The sequence below is a fragment of the Eleginops maclovinus genome, chromosome 8, assembly GCF_036324505.1.
Source record: "Eleginops maclovinus isolate JMC-PN-2008 ecotype Puerto Natales chromosome 8, JC_Emac_rtc_rv5, whole genome shotgun sequence".
In the NCBI taxonomy this organism is placed as follows: Eukaryota; Metazoa; Chordata; class Actinopteri; order Perciformes; family Eleginopidae; genus Eleginops; species Eleginops maclovinus.
In genome coordinates this window covers 7,559,736-7,586,076 of record NC_086356.1, presented here as the reverse complement: position 1 = coordinate 7,586,076, position 26,341 = coordinate 7,559,736, and the positions used below count along the sequence as shown (strand labels likewise).

The window sequence follows — 26,341 nt, the reverse complement described above, 5'->3', positions numbered from 1 at the left end:
ACAGGAGTGAAGTGCCAGTCACAATATCAAATATATCATGTTCTCTCTTCGTGCTAGTTCAGCTAGGGATGGACCAACAGATTGATCCATCATTGCCCATGTAACAGCCCTCACCTAGCCGTCTTTTCAACTCAATCACCAAGCATAACTGGGTCTTATCATCTGTAAAATAAGCAAAGCAAAAAGTTACACCAACTAAAAAAACAACCTGACATGTTGTCCTTGGCCACATCAATAACTTTGATTGCACTGACCATAGGAAAACTCCTGTCACATCGAGTCTCTCTGAACCTTTACCCAAAGCTTCAAACTTTTTTTCATATACACCATCAGCACTTGATAGTTGGAAGGCAAAAAGAAAGTGACATCTGCAATACATGATTGGATATAACAGAAGGCTGGTGTTGAGATCACAGAAATTAGTGTCCTTGCTATTATGCTTCTCAAAACAATGGATAGTTTTTTCCTGTAGGCAGCCTTAGTCTTTGTCCAGATACTTGATTCCAAATATATAGTTAGTATCTCCGTAGCTCTAGAGAAAGCCCCATTTTACATAATGAACTGTGTGGTATTTCTTGCAGTCTAGTGCTTTATTAAAACAACGTTATGGGATGTTTTGGATGGTAAGTGGTGAGTGAGTTCAACATCCTGAGTTCTCATTCAAACGTTGCTTTTTTCAAAATGATATTTCGAAGAATGGTACATTAGTATTGGGTTTAAATGGTACACTGATTGTACATCGTAAAGCCCCTGGATCACCCAAACTAGTACGTAAAGGAACACAAATATTGTTTCCTGCAGTCATACGTGTATAAGATAGTTCTGAAAATAACTACATTTATTTTTCCAGTCGCAAAAAAAACACTCTTTGTATCCATCGATGAAGCTGAGAAATAACCTTGATTTCCTTTGAGACTTAGAAAAAGAGAGATTCCCCTCAACTCTCTGAATCAAAGGTGCTTTCCACAGCGATAAGAAAGCGACAAGAAGAATCTAATGAGCTACTCTTTGACATCAAAAGACACCATAAGCTGAATGATGAGACGTCAGTGGAAAGGAACATGAAAAGAGTCTTATCTTTAAATGATGTTTGCAATTTTGACAAGAAAGCACCTGTGCTTACATCACGGCTGCAATGAAAGAGAGAATCATTTCGCAATGAGGTTTAACCTAATAAGTTGCTTGAGTTTAGAGTCTCAACATAATCAACCCAATTTCAGATTCTTAAGAAGCATTACGTGAGGGTGTAAGTGTATGAACTTGATGGCATAAACTATGACAGCAAGTCCCTTGTTGGTGTCTAGACAGAAACTGTTGCTTTTGTGCTGTTCGCTCTCAATGAGTGTGGGCACGTCAGGCTTTTAGATAACTCCCTGAACCTCACCTTTAGAGACACTCCTTCATGCTTTTATCTCTAGATACCTCATCCTGACCTTCTTTTGTACTTTTGCTTTGCATGTTTTGTTTTTGCTTCTATTGATTGATAAGCTTTTGTCTTTCTATCATTCATATTGAAAGCACTTTGTGGCTGTTCTCGAAACGTGATGCAAATATAGATCATTATTATTCTTAGCGGAGCCTCTTGTCTTTCAGCACAACTAAAACGCCCGAAATCACCCAGACTCTGACTTGATTTATTTAGCATTGTGGAGACTATGCGTCACTCCCATATGGAATAGGAGCTTGTTCAACTTTCATTATATGAATGGACGTGATGATTTGTGACTGACTATATAACAAAGTATAAAAACACCAATTCTTTTTTGGTTCCTTGTAAGAGATTCCCAGTACAAATAATGATGTCAAGGTCAGAAAGTGCAACGTGCAAAGTATTTAAAAGATGAAAAGTACGCTGAAATACAAATCATTATTTCTCTCTGCAGTGTTTGGTGTCCTTTAAATCATTATTCACCTAGATGGTGGAAAAAATAAGTCTTTAAACGTAAAGCTCATTATAGTGTTGCTCTCACTGACATCAGAGGGCGTCTCCTTTTCTAAGTTGAAAAACAAACAGGGCTCTTGGTTTTACATTATGCATGTGAAGATGCCAGAGAGCCTACAGTATAGACAGCTGCAAGTCAGCCTATTTTTCCCTTAACATTTATGGGGATATAATGCTGCTTTCACATCTGCTGGGGAAGCAAGTCTTTCCTTACCAAATACAAAAAGTAAAGAACATGTACAGTTCTTACACTCCTCCACATCATTTTCAGATATCTGCTCCCGCCTACATCCACTTTGGAGGTTCACCAGATTCCTTTCATTAAATTATCTCCAGTTATTTATTTACAATTTCATAAATATGGATTTTACAAAGAATTCTGCAACCTACTGTAGATCCACAGTTAAGACACCAAAAGAGAATCTAAGCTTACTACCTCCAAATACTTTTATTTCTCATGTAAATCAGTGTCATGAAAAGCACAGCCCGTGCTTCCTTGCAGCAGTTCTCTAGAAACAAAATATTTCACCACTGATTTCTTTTTCCCGACCCATCTGTCAGCACAGATGTGCGTCAGCTTGTAGCTCAGTGAATAGGGAGGCTGTCCTTCAGCAAGCAGGACACGTTAGACATGCCTCCCTACTGGTGTGACCTTGGGCAAGATATTTAATCCCAACAAGCAGGTCATACAGCTGTAAATGACCTCTTGACCCCCCTGGTGAGGCTGAAAACAATGTAAGATTTGGTGTTCTTGCAGTAGACTGTTATTCCGTAGGTTTTGTCTTTTCTGATTCCTTTCAAATAATTGTTATGGTGTGCTAACACAGCAGGAGTGACAGGAGAGAACAAAACCAGCCCAATTATTTCAACTCTGAAGAGTCGCTCAAGTTGTCCTGAAATTGAACTCTTGAGGGAAATGTATAGGTGAGACATCAAACGCTCAATACAAAGTGTTTGCTAGACTGCGCAGACAGTGCATACTTTGATTAGATATTCTTAACAATGAATGAAACACAGCTGGACTGTTGAGCAAAACGGAAACCAATATTAAAAAGAAGGACTGAACATGTGAGATGTTATTAGTTAGAAGAGGAACATAACCCAATAGGACTGTACACTATCAGTGTTGCTGCAAAGAAGCTGCACATTCCAAAAAGTGTATGTTTTACACACATCTACACCCCTGCAGCACGTAAGATATATAAAGTACAATCCCCACAATTTCAGAGCAGGCACCCAAGATTAGTCTCAGCAATTCAGTATCCATCCAAATGTAGAATAAAGTCACATTCTTCTATTCCTGGGTTATTAAAAGGGTTTCTGCAGAACATTTTGATGTCACAGTGCAGGTGACCTTTTGAATATAAAATGCTATAATTTCATCATTTTATCCTTCGGCATTTGTGTGAAATTCTGTCATGATTAGTGAATGACTTCTCACATTATGGCCAGAAACTAGTTTTAGTTAGGCCAAAGTGACTTTGACTTCTGATCTTTAACAACCGAACTCAAGTAATTGGTCATTGGGTTTAAGGCATGTGTGTGCAAAATTTGAGAAAAAAATCACTTTAGTCTTTCCTTCCATCCTGCGTTTACAAGAATGGGACAGAATGATGGACAACGCAAAAACATTCGGGCTGAAATGAGGCTTAAAATCTATAAAGAAAATGCTAATTTTAATAGTAAATTTAAAAACAGAGGAAGCAATAATCCAATCCCATTTAATCCCTCAAAGAGTTGAATTGTAACTGATGTATTAATAGTGACACATGATCTGTTCTTAGTGTCAGTTAGAAGGTCCTTGTTGGATCTACATGAACTGAACACTGCGTTTGGTTCTAAATCGCAAAATCCTAATTTGACATTTTTTTGTGGTATCACAGACATTGCACCTAATTCTTTCACACATACACTTCTCTGATGTCTTTTGGGCCTTTGGTTCTTTTTCTGCCATCCTTGTTGACTCATTCAGAATAAAATATGTTAAGATCTGTCCTAAGAAGTCATTTTTAACCAATTTCATTTTACCCATATGCTCCATTTGGTCATATAATGCCTCTTTTTCATAATGCCGATAAAACTGGTGTTTATGCAGCACATGTTTTCTTCTGGTGACAGACCTCAAGCTGGATCTATTAAGATCACTAAATATCACAACATGAATGGAAAGATTATCATATTTCTGTTCAAAACAGACACACCAGGTTTGTATGGGACACCGGCAACATGACGGTAATCATTTCTGACTCATAGACAGCGTGCAGGCACGAGGCAGAAGAGCTTGATTGAATGAGCTAAATCATGCCGCCGTAGGTAATCTATCCTCATTACCACAGCCATCCCTCACATAGCTTTGGCTCCATAATTATTATGTGTACTTAATCCCCACTTTGACTGCTCCACCTGAGTGTCCCCTCAGCGATGGTGTTAAGTAGGGATAGGTGTAAAGCAGAATTTAAATAGAGAAAGATGAAATGGAACTCTACTGCCCGGCAAAAGCTTGAGGGTTGTTTTTGATCTCCCTTCAGAGACCATAAAAAGAGTAATAAACGTCCCACTTTGCTTGCTGTAGGATAGCAAGGCGCTACTTGGCAACGGCAGAAGCGACCAAATGTGAATAAAAGGGGATCTTTTTATGACTGAAACTGTATTGATGTCAAAATGACGGTCCAGATTAGTTACATAAACCGTAACAAAGTGCACCCATTTGCCACGTTTGAAAAGAAACGAACCCAAGAGGAGCTCTCATGATTTACTAAATCTCCCTCTGTCACCCACTGGGCCAAACAATACGCCGCTACGTCAGCCTGAGATTATTCCCTCAATTTCCCTTACTGATAATTAGCTTCCGCCAGACTGACCATTCTATTTAGTTCCTGATTAAACGGCTAAACTGCCACTTGGATGTTAATTGATGTCACTTATTCGCAGCCGGATAATTTGGCCAATGGGCTGTCTAAGTTTGGAAAATTGGCTTCCTGCTCGAAAATATTTTTGATTTTGAGTGATTATAGGCACTTATTTGATGTGATGTGTTTAATGATACGGTACATTTTAGCATTGCATCTTCCTTAAATCTTTCTTGGTCTGTTTGCATTGCGGTTATGTTATGGTATTTTCAGGTGTGAAATGATGGGGAAATAAATTGCATTTGGTAGAGGGTACAATGGCCTGATACCACTCTGTAGTACAAATGTTAAAAAAAAAGTGGGTTTATTGGCTTATGGAACACTCAGTAAACTCGAAAAAATGCACAAATGTGATGAAGTGGATTTCAGTACGATACACAGGCACTTCAGTTAATACTCTAGTGATGTTGTCATGCTGTTATTAACTACATTTCTATATTCTGATCACTTCTGTGTCCTCTTCTGCAGTGGTTTGATGACATATTTGGAAAATTAGAGTAACAACTGTAATTACAAACAGAAGTGGATGAAAACATTAACAAAGCAATACTTAAAGGGGACATATTATGCAAATGTCAAGGTTCATTTTTGTGTTGGGTTTCACTAGACATATCTCCATGCTTTAATTAAAAAACAAAATATTCCACATACTGTCTGAAAGGAATATACCTGTTTTCCCCCTCTGACTGAAATGCTTTGTTTTAGCGCCTGTCTCTTTAAGACCCTTAATAAAACATTCCAGCTTGCTGTGATTGGTCAGTGTTTTTTCGGGTTTTTTGGCTGTCCTGTTACAACACTGCAGCACCGCTTTTTACCTATAAGTGTATAATTGTGGCATACACTTTAGGAAGTCATGAAGGCTCATTGAAAGGAATGGTTTCTGAATAGGGACTGTGTTCATTTTCTTTTGAGTCTTCATAAATCACCTTAGAGGAAATGTTACTTCACTAGCTATCTTAAGGTAGTTGCTCGCCTGTTTCTGTTGTGTCCTTGCGTGACAAGATTTATTTTGACTTGAAGTCCCAAGTCAAAATAAAGTGCACTAAATGGGACATAACAAATAGCATCAGAACTGGTCTTGGTTCATATTCAGTTCAATCCCTTAGGAATATGATTTACCACAAATCAAATTCTTAAAAGCAACATCACATCAGGCATGAATATATTACAGTCATGGCTTGTCTGCTGGATTTATTTGATACAACTGAAATTGTACTGATTACAGCTTTCAATGGCGGGGACAGTACCTCTTATCAGGCTTGGTTACAGTCTGCAGTTTGTCATCGTTGAAGACTGAGTTAAGGGCTCGGTGTAATCTCTGGAAAACAAGAAACACATCAGCTATTATTCGGATGTTTAATTGGAACATAACATGTGTATTGCATGTGTGTGTTAGTGTGGAAGGGAAGAACAATAGAGTGCAATTACATTCTATTAAAGCTACTTTCACTCACTCAGATAATCAGATTTGTGGTGATTGTGGAGTGGTTATTCACTTACTAATGATCCAAAGAGTGCTTCGCTTTGTTCTAAATGTGTGTGTGTGTGTGTGTGTTCAGTACCTGGCTCGTGTGCAGCCAGTATCTGAAGCGTGGCTCCTTGACCCTCGGGATCACCAGCTTGTACACAATGTGTTCTGCTACTGTGGTCAGCAGAGATAAGGCCACACCCACACAGAGCATCACAAACAGACCGGAGAAATGCTTTATTCCCATCTGCAGTGTCTGGAGAGAAAAGGGAAGAACATGAAGGGGTGGAGAGAGGATAGAGACACAGAAAAAGAGATCAGGGATGCAAATCTGTTTCTTCTCATGAACAGTTGTCCACTAAATTCTAGGACAAGTCTGGGAAGTATGAAAAATATGGGATGTAAAATGATACAAAGTCCCTCAGTACTGTTACTAAGAACATTTACCCACGTTTTGTGTACAAAGCTGAATTACCATACCTCAATTCTTCCATTGTAAGTTACTTTACTGTATATTTTAGAGGCCATTTTTGTACTTTTTACATTTGGCACCGGTTTGCAGATTTAGATTAATAATACAACATGTAAATCAGCTGATATATTATGTTAATACATGTGTTAGGCTACCCAGCGGCATACGAAGAAATTCAAATTGGCTCACACATTTTCAAGCTGCATTAGTGTCATATACACATTTATGCATTAATTACATAATATACAATTTTGAAATAGAGAGTACTTTTACTTTCTCTATTTAAAGTACATTTTTATGCTCATGAAAAGCTTTTTTCCCTGTATTGGTTCTTCAATGAATAAGACTGTCCACCACTTACATTATTGTAATAAAAAAGTCATTTGAGAAAAATACTGAAATACAGCACGTGTTTTGGCCTCCTTATCTTATATAAACACATGTTGCTTTCAGTTATACGTAGGTGTGACATTTGCCTGAATAAAAAATGATTCTGGAGCTCATGATAATACTGTAATTATATTTTGTATGTGTGAACCGGGTGATGTATTCACAATAGTTAAAAATTCCTATGTTGTTTAACCAGCAACTAGAAGTCATCGGCTCCATTCTTTTTAGAAATCCCATTAAAAACATCTTGCATAAACAAAAAGCAGCATTGACATTTGTAAGGAATCATGTACTTGTTCCCCATTATTTGACTATAACCACCAAACACACACACACACACACACACACACACACACACACACACACACACACACACACACACACACACACACACACACACACACACAGGCTTCAGTCGTTAAAATGTTTTTCGCCCAAAAAGTTTTTGCTCTGTCTTTCTTTCAACTCTGTTATTATCAAAAGTAAACAACACAATGCAGTTGAAGAAACCTAGAAGGAAACACGTTAAATTGCCATGTGTCTGTGCACAATGCTTAATTAGCATTGCATTTTCCAGACATCTAAAATAGGATATAACCACATTAGTTTTATTTTAAACTCACTTTGACTTTCCTATAATCCTGCTATACCAAGAAAACCCCTCGAATACACTCACGCTGCGATATCACACTTCCCCCTCACATTTTAATTGGCCCTCATTCCATTCTAAATGTGTCACCATGGGGAAAGCTCTCAGAAATATACGACCAGTCTACAAGTTTGGCATCTCCTATTGTGATATTACACTTTTCTTAATTAAGTGCCGGATGCAGTTCTCATATGAATCTTTTTTTTTACTGCTGAGTATGGAACCGCTCCTGATACAGCAGCAGATGCAATGATTGCATTATAAAGTCATGCTGGTAAAAAGAAAACTACAAAAAAACAACTACATGATGGATTAAATTCGTCATTGCAGTATTGTGACTTGGCAAGCTGGCTGTAAAGACATTTTGGAAGGGGGGGAGCTGATGATTTCAAGTCATGAAATACAGACAGTAGTCATTTCTGACGGCTGGGGAAGACATTTTCAAGTCAGTGGTATTATCCTTTAAAAATATGACAAGCTTACTGAGGATACATGACATTTATCTAATGTAATGCTTAGCTCCAGTGTGAGTTATTGTGCACCAACCCACTCCAATATTCCTCACAGTTATGGGCTTCCTAGGATCAGCACATTTAAGCACATATTCTACAAAGTTTCGTTGGCAACACACACATTTCCTGTCTCTTTTTACTGCATGCAACCACATAAAACCATTATTTCTCACAGTGATCTTATAATTTGCAAGTCCACTGCATACATTTACAGTGAACATCTTAATAAAGAACATAAAAATCATTATGTCTCGTCCCTTTGATCACAAAGTTATTGAATAATATGTCATTTATTGGTATTGATTGTTTTACTCAAATTCTTTGGGGTGACAAAGAAGTGGATGCACGCCAGAGAGGTTGGCTGCCGTCTTTGAAGCCAATCCATCAGATTGTTCATCTTTTCAGATTTGCAGGCTTGCTGCTGGAGGTGTAGCTTTTATTACAATGAATAAAAGTGTAAAGAAAATGCTGAGCTGGACTAAACAAAGCCAGCCTGCTGTTTACTGTTGTCCATGCATACTTTTGTTCCTTGTTTGTCTAACTGCATGTGTATGCTACTCTTGTTCTGTTGTTATATACCCTGAGGCTGTTTTTCGCAGTTTTGTGCTGGAAGGCTAGTCATTTATGCAATGCTTGTTGTCACATGTAATGACTTTTGTGATTGTCTGTAACAAGTGGCAGATGTCTTTTAAACTTTTCTTTTGCCTACAGCTGGATTTCAACCCTGGAGACAGCTGTTATTGTCCCATGTTCAACCTGAAGTCAACTTTGGCTTATTAGTTACGTAATTATGTACTTAAAGGGGCCTTATTATGTTTTTGGGGGTCTTCCCTTGTATTGTATGGGATTTTGTGCTTGTAAATGGTCTGCAAAGGCAAAAATCCCACAGTTTCCTCTAGAGGGAGTTTCTCTCCAACACACTCCCCCCTTGCCTGAAACGCCTCCATTGGACTCCTTTGTTTACTGCGGTAACATCACTATGTAACACTGGCTATAGCTCAAACACATCATGTGATATACTAAGAGGCGGGACATTAATGGTTGACCAATCACAACAGAGCAACCAAGAAGAGCAGACTGGGCTCTGGTTTCAGACAGAGGGTGAAATGATGCTGCAGCACAGGCAGTATGAGAAAAATAAAGACCGTTTTGAAACTTGTCCCAGGAGAGGCTCACAATACAATATCACCCTGAAAATTAGCATAATATCTACTACTTTAAGTAAAGCTTACTCATCGCTCTTGATGTTGGACTTAACAATAATTAACTTCTTAAAAGATATCATAAAATCCTTTGTATGAGGATACGTTGACCTCCTCCCCTAAAGGAGCTTTAGCCAGAGATAAGAATGTGTTCTTGTGAAATAAAATAAAAATCTATGTTTATGATCAAGTGAATTTACGTTTTTATAATTTCCAGTGTTCATTTTGATAGCACATTGTAAGTGTGACAAACTGCTACTCAGTTGATTAAATGTAATATGACATTCTATATAACTCATTTTACAACACTATCTATAATATGTGTGCACAGCAACTGACTAATATAGTTGTATCTCTAATAAATGTCATGCAGGTGAAATAAAATACTGGTCAAGCAGTTTCCCCTGCTGTCAGCGGAGGCGGGAGGAGGCATGATGCTGCAAAATGAGATGTACCTCGAGCAATTTAGATGTCTGCAACTGTAGATAGCATCTGTAACAAGTCTAGCTATGACACTGAGAAAAACTGGTTCACGGAATTTGTGTACTGTAGTGTTCTACTTCCGCTACCCATATGAGAATATGGTTATTTACGTGTATTAGTGCTTCCTAATTAGACATATTGATGAGCAACCAGCAGGGGGTTATGTTCCTTTGCGTCGCACATTAGCTAAATAAAATAAATGAATGAAAATGTGGCAGAAGAGGGACGTGACTTTTTAAAGAGTGAGTTTTAATTAATGCTTGATAATAGTGAGTGTGCTGTCGGCATCGAGCTAGAAGCACTTTTGGGGATTCCTGACTCACAGCTGGGCAGAGAGACGGCAGCTGAGAGAGCTAAGTGCTCGGTAATAGCAGATGGGAATGGACAACAGGGCCAGAGCTGAATGGGACTGGAGTTTTGGAGACACAGGTCGGTTAGCATGTGGAGGGTTAGGGGGCGGACTCTGAACTATAAAGGAGCAATTTCTTTACATGGAGGTTGTTGAGGCAGTGCAAGGAAGGTATTCTGAGATACCAGCAAGGAGAATTGTGTGGTAATGACACTTTATAAGCAAAAAAAACCCCCAAAAAACTGACCAAACAATGGAAAAGGTTCAAATAAAAAGTGGTCTTTCAGTTGGTATCACAGGTTTCTAAGCCTGCTATGTAAATCAAAAACCACCAACCTAGTTTAAATCTGCACTAATCAATATTCTTATGATAACAAAGTATTCAACTACTTGTCGTAACAGGTAAAGAATCGCAAAACAAATGCTGAAAAATCCATTCAGTTCCCCTTAGCGCTACAGAATAATTTAGCTTTAGTGCTTTACAATGAATTTATGACAACACATATACAACATTTGCATAATAAAAGGTAAACATGTTCAAATATAACAAATATAACTGAGGGGAAACTATGAATGTGACTGAAAATATACTGGTTAGGATCGAAATGGTAAATAATAAATGGATTGTATTTGTATTGCGCTTTATCTAGGCCCAAGAACTAATAATATATTTAAATACCTCCACGATACACAACAATACATATTTTTAGTTTGCAGCCCTTATTAATGTTTCTTTAAAACTAGTGAATTCTCAATAAATAGGTAATTTGTTCATCTTACAATTTAGCCGTTTGGCACAAGGGCCAATATTTTTAGGTTTCAGGGCTAAGATTGCCTTTTCCGCATGGTGGTCAATTAGACTTCAGTTGTCTAAAGTCAGTTTAACAACTTGAGAGGGAAAGTAAGCTGGAGCATTAGACACAATGTCTACGACTGCATTGTTTCACAAGAAACCAGTTTACAAGCTAATAAAAAGCTTCATCATGATGACGATAGGTTCGAACATTACATTTGGCAAATCTTGGAACACAAAATGGAAAAAAATACGTTTACCTTAAAGCCTAATTAACACATTTGTTTTGTATGGCACCACTATAAAGAGACCAGGCTGGTAGTTGTACACAAGAGGGGGTTCTGTTCCTACCTCAGTCACAGCAAAGCTGCGCTTTCCGCAGGGCACAACCTTGTACCATTTGTCATGCAGCGTGTCCATGAAGCCATCAGACTTGTACTGACTAACAAGCTCTGAGATGTTGGAGGTGAGTGGAGAATTCTGAGGGAGGCCGATGCCATAGCCTGCCAATAGAAACACACACAAACATACAATGTGATTATTCCCCTGTCGCAGCTGCAATTTCCTGTTAACTTCGCCTCCATGTGCTCTCATCAGCTGAACAGACAGAAGGGAGAGTTTTTACCCTCCCCATTCTCACTTCGAAAACAAAACAGTTACTTTACATGCCAATACATCTCTGAATTTTTAGTATGCCAGGAAAGTTTGACAAATCCAGCAATAGCCAATTACAGAAGTACCTGGCGTTGGTAGGAGGTACACTGATTGATTTGGATTGTATCCTGGAGGCTTAAGGGTGCATTAAGTAATTAACAACAACACTGGAATCTGGGACTGTGGTGGCCTGTAATGGAAGCAAACACCATGGGAACATCTTCACAGTGGGAGGAAGAAGCTTGCTAAATGGACCCAGAGATTAACAGCAGACAGTAGAGGATCTAAGCTTTTGAAAGCAAGAAGATTAACTGCTGTGGAAACGTCGAGTGATTGATATTCTTAAGTCTAGGGCTTTCAGAAATGCTCATGGTCCGATCAGTCTCCTGCCATTCAGACATACCTCTTAAAATATGGGAACATTTTGGGAATACAGTACTATATTGTTTAACACTAACCCTAAAAGAAGTGTTTTGTCTTACAGTATATAAAGAAGCCATATGTTACCTTCTATAGCAAAGGGTTTCCCGACTGTTAGTGTCTTACACTCTGCATCTATGGAGACTTCGTAGTCCAGGAGAGCTTTGTCCATGATGAATGCATCCAGTCTCTGAGGATCAGCCCTGTAAACACACAGCAATGGAATTTATTGGGAGTGTCGGGAACAAAACAAAAATGTTGGTGCCTTGACAGGTTGTTGACACTACTTACTAACCAAACCACATGCAGCTAACAAATCATGTTAGACTAATTAAAAATGTCAGGGCACAAACTTGATGCATGTATCCAGTCATTCCACCAAAAGAGTGTTGACCTGAAATATACCCTTCAGTTTTATGACAATCTGATCAGTGACATTTGAGATGTTTTTGATGGATGACTGGATAGACAAAAAGATAGATGGACTATGGGTAACCTCTCTCAAATACATTATGGTGATAGAAGAAGCCATAGCTCTATCCATAGCACAATCTTACATCTTCTGGGATTGACATTTTAAAGCAAGCCTCTCGAAAATTCACCTTTAAAACCTCCTGGGACGTGAACATTGAATTCATATTTTTTTCCCCCTTTTCTGTTCCGTGCTATCAGTAGTATATTTTCTGTTTGTGTCCTCATGCTTACCCTCTGACTTCAGAGTGAGTTTAAAGAATGAAAAAGGATGGTTTTGGTAGGGTCTTGACATATTTGCTTTCTTTTCATTTTAAGGGTAGGGTAAACTTAAATGGGTTAACACCCTGGTGGGGGGATTGTTTGTTTTGTGTCCAATACATTTTTATTTTTATTTTTTAAAGGCAAAGTGAAAAAAGAGCACAACAAATTAAAAAGAATGCTTCGTGCTTTAGAGTATTGGGCTTTTCACAGGGCAGTTCACCAAAATCAATGGATGTAAATGATTCACCAAACCTCTCTCACCCATTTGCTGCTGAGTTTCCAAAACTTGCCTTGTGCCAGAAAAATGACTGCCTGTCTGCCAGTTTCTGCCAATTCACTCCCATTCCTCACTCCAAGTCTGCTACACTGAGGCGAGATATTAATTCACAACACTCTCAGCGAGGCTTTTACAAATCAACCCTTTACTGACAGGTACAGCCCACAGGGACACAAATGCTGCAAAGCCTTTTTTCTAGATTTCTCTCTTTATTTTTTGCTTGTTATCAAGGACGGCGCCTGAAAAATCCTCTGCTATCTTCTGCCGGCTGTTCATTATTACAGGTTGAATTAGGCTGCAGCTTATGTCCTTGGTCTTTCCACGATAGTACAGTATTGATTATATGTATTTTATTTGCAGAGAACTACCTTGACATCAACCAATTACCAGACCAGTTTGGTAAAAACATGATGCTGACATGTATTCTCTTCCTGTAGGAAATGCTTGTAAAAGTAGCTGAATCATGTATTGGTATCAGCATGATATTAATGGAAAACTACACTGGTGAAAGGACATCATTGTTTAAGGGCTTTACTTAATACCAAATGATGTGGGACTTAGCAATTCCATTTATTTTTGAAATGCAATGTATGTCAGTGAAAAGTCTTCACATCACAAGGTAAGAACGGATAGCACCTAGGTTAAAATACCATACAATAATCTGTTCTGTTTCAGGTGAATTCAGACTGAATTAAAGGATATAAAAGCAGCACATTCTAATATCTCTGTCACTTTAATAAGCTAGCAACAAAAACAGTTTAATGGCTGATAATGCTCAAGCAATTGCCCTTAAAATGCACAATTATACAGCAGAGAGGCTGCAGTTAGGAGTTTGTGTTTGTTTAAATGACTAGTTGGGCATGTCATTAAGCCAATTCAGAATGGGGACGTGGTTTGCAACAATGGAAACCTAGAGAATTGCAGGAACACCTCTGTAATTCTGAAAAATATCTCAACAATGGTGTGTGAGTCACCAGGGTGTAAACAAAATCCTTGTCACACGGGCTCAAAGAGAGTGGCAACCGTGAAAGGAACAAAAGGCTTTCTGATGTGATTATCAAGTCTAAAAACAAGTGACTGATGAGGGGAAGTGGGAACAGGTGAGAGACTTGGCGGGGAAGGTAAGGTAACAGCAGGGTTAAGAAAAGGAGAACAGGTGTGCTGAAGGGTGGGGCGGTCAGGTGGTAGGGAAAGGAGGGAAAGTCCGGGTGCATCTGTTGAAAAGGATATAAAATGTCAAATTACCATGATCAAAAGTAGGATCATGATATTGATTCAAATTCCAAACTGACAGAAAACAACATTGCAAGCTCTGTTTTTGGTTCTATAGTATAAAAATGTCAACATGCAATAATTTTTTAGGAGCAATCCGTCCAAAATGTCATCACTTATTAGTTGTGTGAAACTGTCCTCATAAGCTAACCCTATTATTTGATGTCATACTGATCCTTGAGTGATCAAATCTTAATAAGTTTATCCTAAAGTCCAAGTGGACTAATGTGCCAGGTAGAGGTAAGATTTCCTGAGATATTTTGAGAATTGTACGACCATGAGGGCATGATAATCTGTTCAGTACGTTTTTAAGTCAAAGTGAACATTTGTGCAAACTTAGAACTACCACAAAGAATTCCTGAGATATCGTATTTATGAGAAGGGAATGGAGGGATAAAACCATCATAATGTCCACAACCACTCAAATTAGACATTTGAAGAAACTATATAGGTAAGGTCAGCAGAGAAAATATAACACTGGTCTGATGTTTATGAAACTTAGTGTTACAGTCTAGCATGGGCCAAGAAGAAAACCCATTAAATCTTGGACTGGATCCTAAAAACACATGCAGATACAAATTATTTGTCACTTAAGGAAACGGCCTTGGCAGATGTCGGCAAGTTCCCTCTTGTTGTAAATGTAAAGGTTACCATAGCAATACAAACATCTTTCGATCAGTTTTAACCAATTCATGAATATTGAGTTTGGTAACCACATGGGGTAACACCTCTCAGTGCAGTAAACGGGAGATACAAAAACAGAGGCTTCAGTCTATTATATGATTATGTGATGTCCCTGTTAGTAAACCCTGGGAACAGAGTATTCAAAGTTGCACCTCGGTATATTGTATGCTGTCTTGTTCCCATCTTGTAATTTTCCAAAGAGGACATTTCCCCTTGAACCCTCTAATCAGCACTTTACAAGCTCAGCAAAGAAAAAAAAATCTTGTTTCATCCATTCAAATTGTGCCCTTCCCAGCCAGGGCCGTGCGTTCAGCTGCGTTTTCTCACTGTATTCTGCTGTGCTCCGCAGGGATGCGAGTTGAATGTTGAAGCAGCTTAGGATGACAGCAATGGCAGGGTAAGGAGGAATATGAGATATGAATGCAAACAGGCCAGCTGGTGTTAGGGGAATGACATTTCTCCTTCTTCCTTTACACAAAACTCCCATTGCTTTTTAACAGAGCACATGTATGACATCGGCCCCATGTGTGTACAGTACAGTGTATGGACATTATCTTACTTGAGATTATGTATGCCATCAGGTGTCGCCGGGACATTGTATCTTCTCATGTAGTCGTGCATCTCAGGAAAACTCTTCTTGAGGTAGTCCTCTGCGCTGCTTTCTTTCACTGTGGCGAATCGGAATCCCTGAGAGGGATGGTGCAACTGCAGGAAAGAAAAAAATGAACCAAGATGTTACGCTAAGGATGCTGTCAGAATCTTTGATTACTACTTTTCAGTTTAGTCTGTTTTTCTCTCTTAACTTCAGTTGGCATTTTGTAATTCTCAAATGCAGCAGGAGTGCCTTATACTTTTGTTTTCTGACTCTAAATACACCTGCGCTCTTGTGATTCAGAGAGTTGGTGAGTTGACTAAATGAATGACCTTACCCCATTTGCCCTAACAAAGTAAGTCTAATTAAATAATCAATTGCCTAATTTAAGCTTTAAAGTTCAAAACAACAGCTCTTCTGAAATTGACAAAAGATACCAAATGCTGCAGTCGGCCATTTTATTAACTGGATTGGGGAGATTTTGCGAGAAAAAAAGTCGGCCTCAGCCTTGAGCAAACACATTAAATCTATCCAATTTCAAAACCCCATTTTAAGCAGAACATTCTGACCAAAATGTGAACTTAATTTACAAAAGCAAAGAAAATAAATAATAAAAACAAGAAATCTATGTTGTCTATTGATTGAATAAAGCCCTGAATACGTATCTCCCTTGCTTTTGAAATATTATTGACAAAATAGGGAAATGAAAACAAATCTTCCTTTATTAGGACTTTCACAATGTAGAATAATCAGGACCGGGAGGTTGTGCAATGGGGAGATAAGTCTGACTATGGGTTTGATTAGATTTAAATGTCAGTGACCAAACAACCCAAATTGTCATCAGATAGGGATTTAAATGTTGCTCAATCCTGATTGGTGCAAGGGAGGACCTTACATCATCTTTGTCTAATTTTAAACCAATCAGAGGTCCGCAGAGAGAAAAAGCCCCAACACTTGGTCAGCTTGAGAAACATCCATTGTTTGTAGAGTTGCACATCTCTGTTCTGTACCTTTGGGTCATGTATCCCTGACAGTTGTTCGTAGGTCTTCTCCCCGACCATGACGGCAGCTAGATTAGCGGTGTAGGTGGACAGACAGAAAAGACAGAAGATGGCCCAGAGGTTCATCAGCAGGCGGCCGGTCCAGCACTTTGGTGGCTTGATGGCCACCGTTCTCCCGAAGAGAATGGCGTAGCACACGTTGAGCGCCGAGGAGAAGGAGAAGACCCGGTCGCGGTTGCGTCCGCGTGGGGTCATACCAAACGGGCTGTGCCACTCATACAGGGTGAGGAAAACAGCGGTGACGTGGAGTGAAACGAAGATGCCAAGCCACATGGACCAATGGAGAGGCCACATGAAGGCACCGATGGGTGCAGCTGTGTCGCGCGTACGCACCTGGGTATGGGGAACACAGGATTAGACCACCAACTAATATTAAGTAAGACAATTAGTGTTTTTGCAAATGCTTTTCAGTAAACGTGAATTGGGTTGTATTTTTTTCAATACATCTTGAGGATATAGCAGGAATAATCTGAGTGAGGAACTAATACAGGTCCCATGGAAGCATGATTAAAAAGGGAAGGAATAAATTTGGAGCAAGCCAGATAGAAAGTAGGAAATAAATACAAGAAAGCTAGATCTTCAGAAGCCTAACATCAACTGGACAACTATTAGGTTCATTATCTAACTGGGAAAGTGTTGTGTGAGGGATAATTACAGACAATCAGGATACAATATTTAAAAAAAAGAGACTGTAAATCTGAACATCAAAAACTGTAGTGGTGTCTTTCGAGGGGAGAGTATTTTCCTATCAGTATGCCGGTAATTGTAGTAATAGGATTACCTTACAAAGCTGTTTGATCACCAGTCTAGCCCCATAGGGGAATAGTATTAAAATTCAATAACGTAACGCCTGCAGTAATAACACTGGACACTCAACACACAATATTGACACTGACCACCAGCATACAAAGCAGAGAGAGTTTAGGAGAGGTCAGAGCCAAACAGTTTCTGTATAAAGGGTGAGAGAGGAAGAGAGAGTACTGACCAGAATTCCCAGGCTGGTGGAGAAGAAGGGTGAAGTGAAGTCGATGACTTGGCTTCTGGCCGAATTAATGCTAAAAGATGTGACTGCCAGGTGGGCGGCGCCACTGAGGAGATCACCCACCAATCCTGTCCACCGACCATTCTTGAACCCACCATACTTCCCATCGCCTACAATATAGAGGTCGAAGGTGAAGCCCATGTCCTCTGCCAGCTTTTCCAGCAGGTCTATGCAGTAACCATAACAGCACTTCTTCAATTGTGTGGGAACTGATCCATTGCGTCCCGCAAGCTTCTGGAACAATCCTTTAACAACCGAAGATTCATTAGTGAGCGGATCGAGGCACAACTGGCCCGCGGGACACATCCCGTCCCCGTCCACCTCTCGAGTAAACACAAACGGGTGCTCGACCAGCGTCACCACCCGCATGTGCAGTCGCGATGATCGACGCCAGTCTCCTCCACTCCCAGATCCCTGATGGCTCGGCCAGGCCCGTCGGTCCATGAGAACTTCCCCCCTACGCCAGCGTCCCAGGCGGGTCCAGGTTGGCTGGCCTAGAGGGTCCAGCTGGAGGGACCAGATGTAGTGATGGGCCTCTGAGATGACATTCTGGCTGTGAGAGTCTTTGGATATAAAACCGGTCTGGCCCTCAAACGATGTGTTGGATAGAAATCTGAAAGGAGTGGGACAAAGGGGAAGGAAAGTGGTGGGAGGAGGATGATAAGGAAAGGGAAAAGCAGAACAATGACAAGATGAAAGATCATTATTTAAATTGACATATGGGTACACAAGGTATATAAGTATAGTGTTTCTTTCCTTGCAGGTGTATCATTATAAATACGTTCGACAGATAGGAGTAACTCAACAAACAACCAAATGAATACAATACAATACAATACACAATACAATATGTATAACCAAAGTTTGGAAGGCGGCAAATTGGCAAGACTGGATTCCAAAGTTTCACCTCCATGGACAGGAAAACATTTTTTATTGCTGTTGCACTCTAATGATCAAACCTCTAAAAAAATAGGGCTAAAAAACATGCTGTTTAAATGAGAAAGAGCCAAAATATTTAAAATGTTTTGTACATATAATCTTTGTTTTTTATACTACAATTTAGTAAGTATAAAAAGACATCATAAACTAAGTGTCATGTTTTAATTTTCATTATGTGCAAAGTGCTAGGGTAGTTTTATGTTTGAAATGACTCTCTTGTAGGGCATTAAACTGAACTGGGTTTGTAACAGATTTAAGCCATTTGCAACCATTGTTTTTGTGCTATAAAATGGAATATACACATGTTGATGTATTATCAGTATGACAATTGCAAAAACAGCTCCATCTTTAAGTTAAATTAGGCTGATACTTCTTGTCATGCCATTAAAAGAGAGGAAACAGCAGATGCCGTGGTTTATTTACCATAAATGATCAAGATCTACACCTCTTGGCCTCAATTTCACTTAAAAGTGAAACTTTGTTCTTAGAAATTTATTTCAGTTCCATAATAATCTACTAATAAAGATGGTGTGATATGGTCACTTATCAACACGTACGTAGGTACAGTAACCTTAACCGTAACCCCAGAGTTGTTTACCTGATTAAAGCTACAGAAATCTCAAAGATTGTCCTTTGGAGAAAGAAATACTTAATCCAAATGAGAGAATCGATCATGGCCGTGGTTAAAAAGAAGAATAACTAAGTTAACAATACTGAAAGATTGTAGTAAAAAAGAAAACGTAACATCTATTGGAAGAAACAGCAGTCTCTCACACACTTTTCAAAGCCACATGCTTTGTTAACTCATCGATCCAATGCAGCCTGTTCCCTGAGAGGCTTTGCCCTGCTGAGGCAACACCACGTTCCAATTCTCCTGACGTTTGTACATGCATAAATGAGGCATTACAGGCATTCAAACAGTGTTGAAGTTTTCCTGCTAACGAAACAATCTCATCAAAGAGGAAAGTGGTCACAACAACCCAAAGCTGTACTCAGGTGAAAGACCTTTTGTCTTTTAACAATGTCTACAACATTATGTATGCATGCAGTAAGCCAAAAAGTCGAAACAACTGCAAAGAACAGTTGCTAAATGAGCTTTCTGCTGGCTTGTTGTTTTTGTTGTACATTTGCCAATAAGAAAACCTTATTATGTAGGATTTCTGTAGCTGGAATTTACAGGCTTAAAAAAAGTACGATTATGTTTTAACCTTGGTTAGTTTTTACAAAAAAAGAAAAAATCCCAATTGAATGATGTAACACCAGCACCAGAGAGGTGTATTATCTAGGTGGCCTCAGTGGCCGTCTGGAGTGTGTGTGTTTGTGCATCTGTGTGTGTGTGTGTGACAGGATAAGACAGACCATGGTCCAGTGATCTCCACATCTCTCTCACTGAGCCATGCTACTGGCTGTCTGAGAGTGTCAGATATCGGAGCAGACACACACACAAAGAAAAAAGCACACACGGGTGGATACATTTGGAAACAATAAAGAATTCTGGCATATGTCCTGTGCAAGTACAATAACCAACACTTTTTTTGATATGCTTTCACAGGGTAATGATGTAAATGATGTGACCTTTCCCTGAAATGTCTCTTTCGTGTCACCTTGCTCACTGTGAAAACTCCCTCTTTTAAAACCATGTCTACTTTACTCCGTCTTTAAGGGGTGTTAAGTCAACCTGACAGCTCAACTACTCCGTCTGAAGGTCGGTGTCTTCACTGCGTCTTGTAGCTGTTAAGCTACCCGGGGAGTCTGTCTTATTCCCTGTTGTACACCATTTAAGTGACATGTTCTTCCTGAAAGTGCAGAAGGTGGTAAAAGCTAAATGTCACACAGTGGTAAAAAGGCACATAATGTAAAAGTTTTGTGTTCAGGAATGTGAAGTTACAGACCCTTTTAGACTCCTACCATCATGGTATGTCAGCAGAGTGTACAAGGGGAGATGAGTTTCACAATTTCGCCTGCAGCTGAAAGCAGCTTCTTATAAACTCTGAGATGTTCTTTTTCACTCAGAGGTTGCTCCAACACTGCTCTATCTCAACAGTGTAACAAACATGACATGCTACAATTAACTTGGAGGAAAACGTTGAGAAGCTAAGTGCTGTGTGGCTGTACATGTTGATTTTCCCATGTAACTCTTTTAAAGGGATTTGATGTCCCTTTTCTGTCACGCCAGAGTGGAAAGCAGGCATAGAGCTGCAAGCAGAAAACACGGCCACTACACTTACATAATCAAAACTCCGGGGTACTCATTACACCCCTGCTTGATCCTGACGAGCTCCACTCATTAATGAACTACTGGATTCCTCTAATTAGACAGCAGTGATAGAACGGACACACCTACAGGACTGCTGTGCCTGTGATAACCAGAGAACCAGAACACGCACATTGCATTAACTTCTCAGTCTGCAGGAAGCAGCAATGACAATAGAAATGTCACTTCCTGTTTGCAGTTAATTATTGTCAGCTGTGGAATGTAATTACACATTCAAATTTACCCGACTAATGACTTGAGAAGAAGTAGGAGATGAATTGCACTTGGGGATTTCTATTTTAGACTTGCACTTCTACTCTACAAAACAGAGGTATAGTTTTCACTTCTCTACATATTCTGACAGTTGCTAAAGACTTAACAAATTAAGATTTAAAGACTTGTAGTGCATTAATCACTTATGATGCATTGTTGCAGATCAAACTGTGCATTTGTAAGGTAAATGACCTGAATCATTTTGACAGTCACCATAAACGTAACTAAATTAGGATCAAAAGACATTTAGAGCAGATCGTGAATTTATAGAAATCCCACAATGCAAATGTTGGTTAACATTCAACAGAGAAAAGTCAAGATCAATTCAAGTAAATAGTAGTAGTAAAACTATTACCAATTTCTGAACCTTTACAAACTCCGACAACCTTGCAGTATGATCGAAATACAAGTTAAGTAGTTTACATGAGTTAAATAGTGATGTTTTATAAAAATATGCATGTGTATGGACAGTAGTGGACTGGATAAATGAATATTGGATTGAACGAACAGGTTGTGTGAGAGTTTGCAAAAGGATGTTTTGTTTTGGCTTTTTAAAACCCCATTTACTTCCATGAATCCCTCTTTTTCTCAATTTTTGGAGGCAGACAAGAAAAGCTTTTTTAAAGAATGAATGGTAACATAGTTTGGGTAATTGTTATACAAATGTTCGTTTTAGGGGTGAAGTGTTCCTTTGAACAATATTCAATAACAGACATAACACTGGGTGACTGATTACTTCTCAGTGGAGTATGATTGGGACTATTCAAAAAGCAGTAAGAGTGTGTATCATATCATGAAATCAAAACGTTTTATTGATTACAATTGCATGTGTTCAAATCTGCATGCACGCTAACACCCTCATGAGTTTAACATGCAGGGGTATTATTACCGCACTGACTGGCCAAACTAGAAAGTTAAGTAAAAAAGCAAACTAAATGAAAAGGGGCCAAAATGCACTTTCATATTCATTTGTATGACTTGCACACAAACCGAAAAGACATTACATATATATATTTCATGTAGTGTTGAAATGTCTTCTTCTCCACTTGAATAAGCAGATGCTGCTGATATTTTGCAGCATAAAAAATGTCTGCCAAGAGTATCCCTCCTTGTTCCCTCCCTGAGAGTCTTTTACTTACATTTGTTCAGGAAATGCAAACTTCAAAGGAGACATTTATGGTATAGCATTTATATCTTTATAGCTCAGCTGGCACATCAGGACAATTTACCTGGCTTTGATGGCCATTTAAAAATGATTGTGATAGGGATTAACGTGGTTGCAAAAAAGAATAGGATAAGATATTTGATCCATGTCTGTATCTTATCTGTTATTATAAGACTCTTGCCCCCTTTAGTGTATCTGGATCTGTATCCCCAGGGGTTATATACAGTGTTGATCATAGATGTCTTTATTTTCCGCTTTCTTTTTCTCACTCCTTTTTTCTCTTCCCCTGAGATGTTATCACATCGTAAGCCTCCCAGTTTCTCGCCTGCTTCAGATTCTTAGTTTAGTGAGCAAACCTTATCAGTTCCTTTCAAACACACTATAAATAGGCCAAACTACTTGGAAATAGCGCACTGCTCTGTTGTCTACCACCTGTTTACTGATCCTAACGTTTAACTAGATAAAGGTGACAAAACGTTACACTTAAAAAAATGTAGGATGATATATGTTCATTTTTTTTGTTTTGTTCACTTCACAACTTTGTTTTAAGTGATACAGTTATACACATATGAATTAATCCAATACCAAACTATGAAAAAATATATCTGTTTGCTAAATGTCTTCCACCAACTTCCACTAAGACCTGCTGGAAACTGTGCCAGGCAAGGACATAGAGCTCGACAGACATGGCAACAGAAAGTAAGTGGGACGGGGCTTAACAAAACAATATGATTCGAAACATAAATGCCGTCTCCTAGAGAAGCTTCTTTTAGCTAAAATGATCACACTATTACAACTTTAATGTTGGATGAAACAAAAACACTGTTATGATTTTAATATTTTATAATCTTCAGATTTGCCCATTACATAATAATCTGCATGCAAGTGGAAATTTGGGCCAATTGGTGACACTTTAGAAAAGAACACTAATTGGATGAATCCTCTGGAGAGCATGAAGACCTTACAGAAAACAACAACGTAATAAAACCAAATAAATTAGAAAAACAGAAAAGCCTGTGATGTCTAATTAACCCTGTTTGAAATCAAGAATATTTAATCATCTGTTTACTCGTAACGGAATAATTATATAATATATTATTATATAATACATACATATATTTAACATTCATTCTTTTAAGAATTATTCCAGATGAATTAGTGTATAAATATATACATAGGAATTTCAAAACAATTCAACAGACTAGCCACACATTACAACATGATTAGAAAAATAAGAAATTCAGCATTCTGCGTTTTCATACACACACATGCATATCAATCTTATGTCATTAACTGAAATTGTAGTTATTAAATATCACAGTTGTTTTCCCCTAACAGTGTAATGCATTTTGAATTATATTTAATGCCACTAGGGACACATCCAAATATGTTCAAAGCGGCAGAAAAACATGTTAGTTCAACTCCTGCAGCTCTGAAATACTGTTTCATTATTTATTCCAAAATGATTTACTTTAGGAAGAAAAATACTACCAAACAACAGTGCAAATAGAAGGATAATAATAAGAAGGATTCACAAGCTTGTGTTTTCTTATTAAGACCGATATAATACAATACTTTCTTCCTACTATCAACATAATGCATCTTGATTATTGAAGATCACACACCTATTTTACCTCATTTGACTATGTTAGCATTTAAGATTCCCCAATATCTCCCTCATGCATTACTAATTAACCATCCACGATGATGTCTGACACCTTCTCACCTGTTTTATCACATAGCGATCAGGAAAACAGCTTTCTGGCTACCTTGGTTGGAATTCATATTTTTGATCTTTTTCATCCATCAGAGGTGGGTCTGTTGTAGAAATTAATTAGGGTTTGATCCATAATCCTGATAGGTTTTTGATTGTTATAGCTATTTAGCTTTTATAATCAGTTGGGTTGCATTTAGTTCTTACTTCTTACTAACAACATCTGGCTCTTAATTTGCTTGGTCATAAAGGAAGTGGTTTAACATCTGGCCGGCAATTTCCACAAAGGCTCATTTGCCATAATCCTCTACAAACACTTATCTGATGACAAACACCTCTATATTTCATCAGCAATTTCCCCTTCTGATGTATTATTTTTTTTGCTTGGCCAGCAAATCTGCTGCCATCATAAGTCCATAATAATCATGCAATATATTCCCTGGAGGGTTTCAATGCCCAGCTAGAGAACTGCTGAAGCTTCCCCTGTTGCTCATCTGTCATCTGCTTTCTGGCTTCAACACTATTGATAACACTTCCTCCAGGTCAGCTCTCACACCAAACCACAGGCAGTCCCTTCACTGTGACAGAAATGTCCAAAATTACTGAAATAGCACTGGACTTTTGGAGAGAGTAAGACAAAGTTTACTACGTGGGGGTCGCCTAAAGAAATCTTAGGGATCACCAGGTGATCAATAAGGTAGGCGGGAAAACAAATCCATGAATAAATTGATAATTGTACCTTTGTCGTTGTGTATGGGAACATTTGACCCTTACTCACGGATATATTCCTATGTTCTTTTTTTGTTGTTGAAAAGGTCCAAAGAACAGTCTGATTGTTCTGAATATACATGTCTTTGAATCACAAATGTGTTCACATATTCGTTCTTATGATAATAAGTTGAAAAAATGAAGTCAGGAAAGCCCACCCTTAAAGTCAGAAGTGGGTGGAGCACCATGGGTTGTGATATCAGTGTTTAAGAAAAAGCAAATTGTGTGAGTCAGCATTGTCTTCAATCAGCTAATCATGATGAGATAACAACACCTTTTAGTATCTGCAGATGCAACATGCAGAAAAATCACATTACCACTAAGCTAGAGGATATAGTGGATTGATATTTTTTACTAGTGTCAAATGCAAACATTGACTTTCTTTGTTGCATGGCAACATTCTGGAAACAGGAACAGATTGAGATATTAAAGTCAATTTAGCTGACAGTAACCCCCTCCAGTCCTGCACACTGCCTCACCCACTACCCCACCTGAGAAGCTGTAATACAGCACCAATGGCAAATGTTCAACTAACAATTTCATGTCTCATGACAGGTGCCTTAGGCTTTTATTTTTGTTTACTTTTTTTCCTGTATCATATAGATACTGTATTAGCTAGAGTATGTTGCTCAAAAGTCGTTTTACCCTGTGATGTGTGATGTTTAAACTCAACTTTTATTCAACAAGGGTTCGTCCTAGGCCCCCCACTGTTAATAACTCTTCATTATACAACTGTGAAACAATTGAAAAAGGGTAATTTGGTCATCAAGTAGGTCTTAAGATGCACTGAGTTTAAGAACATCAGGGTTTTAAGTAATTTGTTCTAAATTCAAATAGTAAGGACCAAAAAATATTTCAGGTAAACTTCCTGAAATTTCATCACTGGAACTGTTTTGTTTTTCAAATTTCATCCCATGAACCGCAGCTGAACCTAGACTTAATAAAAACAGCAATATTATAGACTGATATGAAACTTTAACACATCGAGGTACTTCTCCTGTGTCTAAATGTCAGCCCTGAAGCAAAATCATTCTAAATTGCATTTAAAAATATACAAAGTCTGACTTCCTTGCTCTTTCATTTGCAAATGCTAACTTCAACTTTTTGTGAACCAGTTTATATGTTTAGTCTCCCCCAGGCGTTCTCCACCCCCTTGAGCCCTCTGTCATTGTGTGGAATATCATGATAAAGCAATGGCGTGTGATCAATGGAAAAACATGACTGTATTGAAGAAAACACTGGTTTCTAGCTTCATGGAATAACCTTCCTGCACCCAGGTGGGAGAAATATACACTGACAAAACACAGTTGACATCTGACAGC

At 38.6% G+C, this 26,341-nt stretch overlaps 1 protein-coding gene across 1 annotated transcript in view; it reads right to left on the bottom strand.

The window, feature by feature from the left end:
* grin3a (glutamate receptor, ionotropic, N-methyl-D-aspartate 3A) overlaps nt 1-26,341 on the bottom strand; it is a 41,236-nt gene that overhangs the window by 3,124 nt on the left and 11,771 nt on the right. The window contains exons 3-9 of the mRNA XM_063889861.1: nt 17,850-18,519; nt 16,814-17,197; nt 15,771-15,916; nt 12,331-12,446; nt 11,521-11,672; nt 6,414-6,575; nt 6,099-6,169 (exon numbers count right to left, since the gene is read on the bottom strand). Of these exons, the coding sequence (XP_063745931.1) occupies nt 6,099-6,169; nt 6,414-6,575; nt 11,521-11,672; nt 12,331-12,446; nt 15,771-15,916; nt 16,814-17,197; nt 17,850-18,519 (1,701 nt within the window). The remainder of the gene's footprint in view (nt 1-6,098; nt 6,170-6,413; nt 6,576-11,520; nt 11,673-12,330; nt 12,447-15,770; nt 15,917-16,813; nt 17,198-17,849; nt 18,520-26,341) is intronic.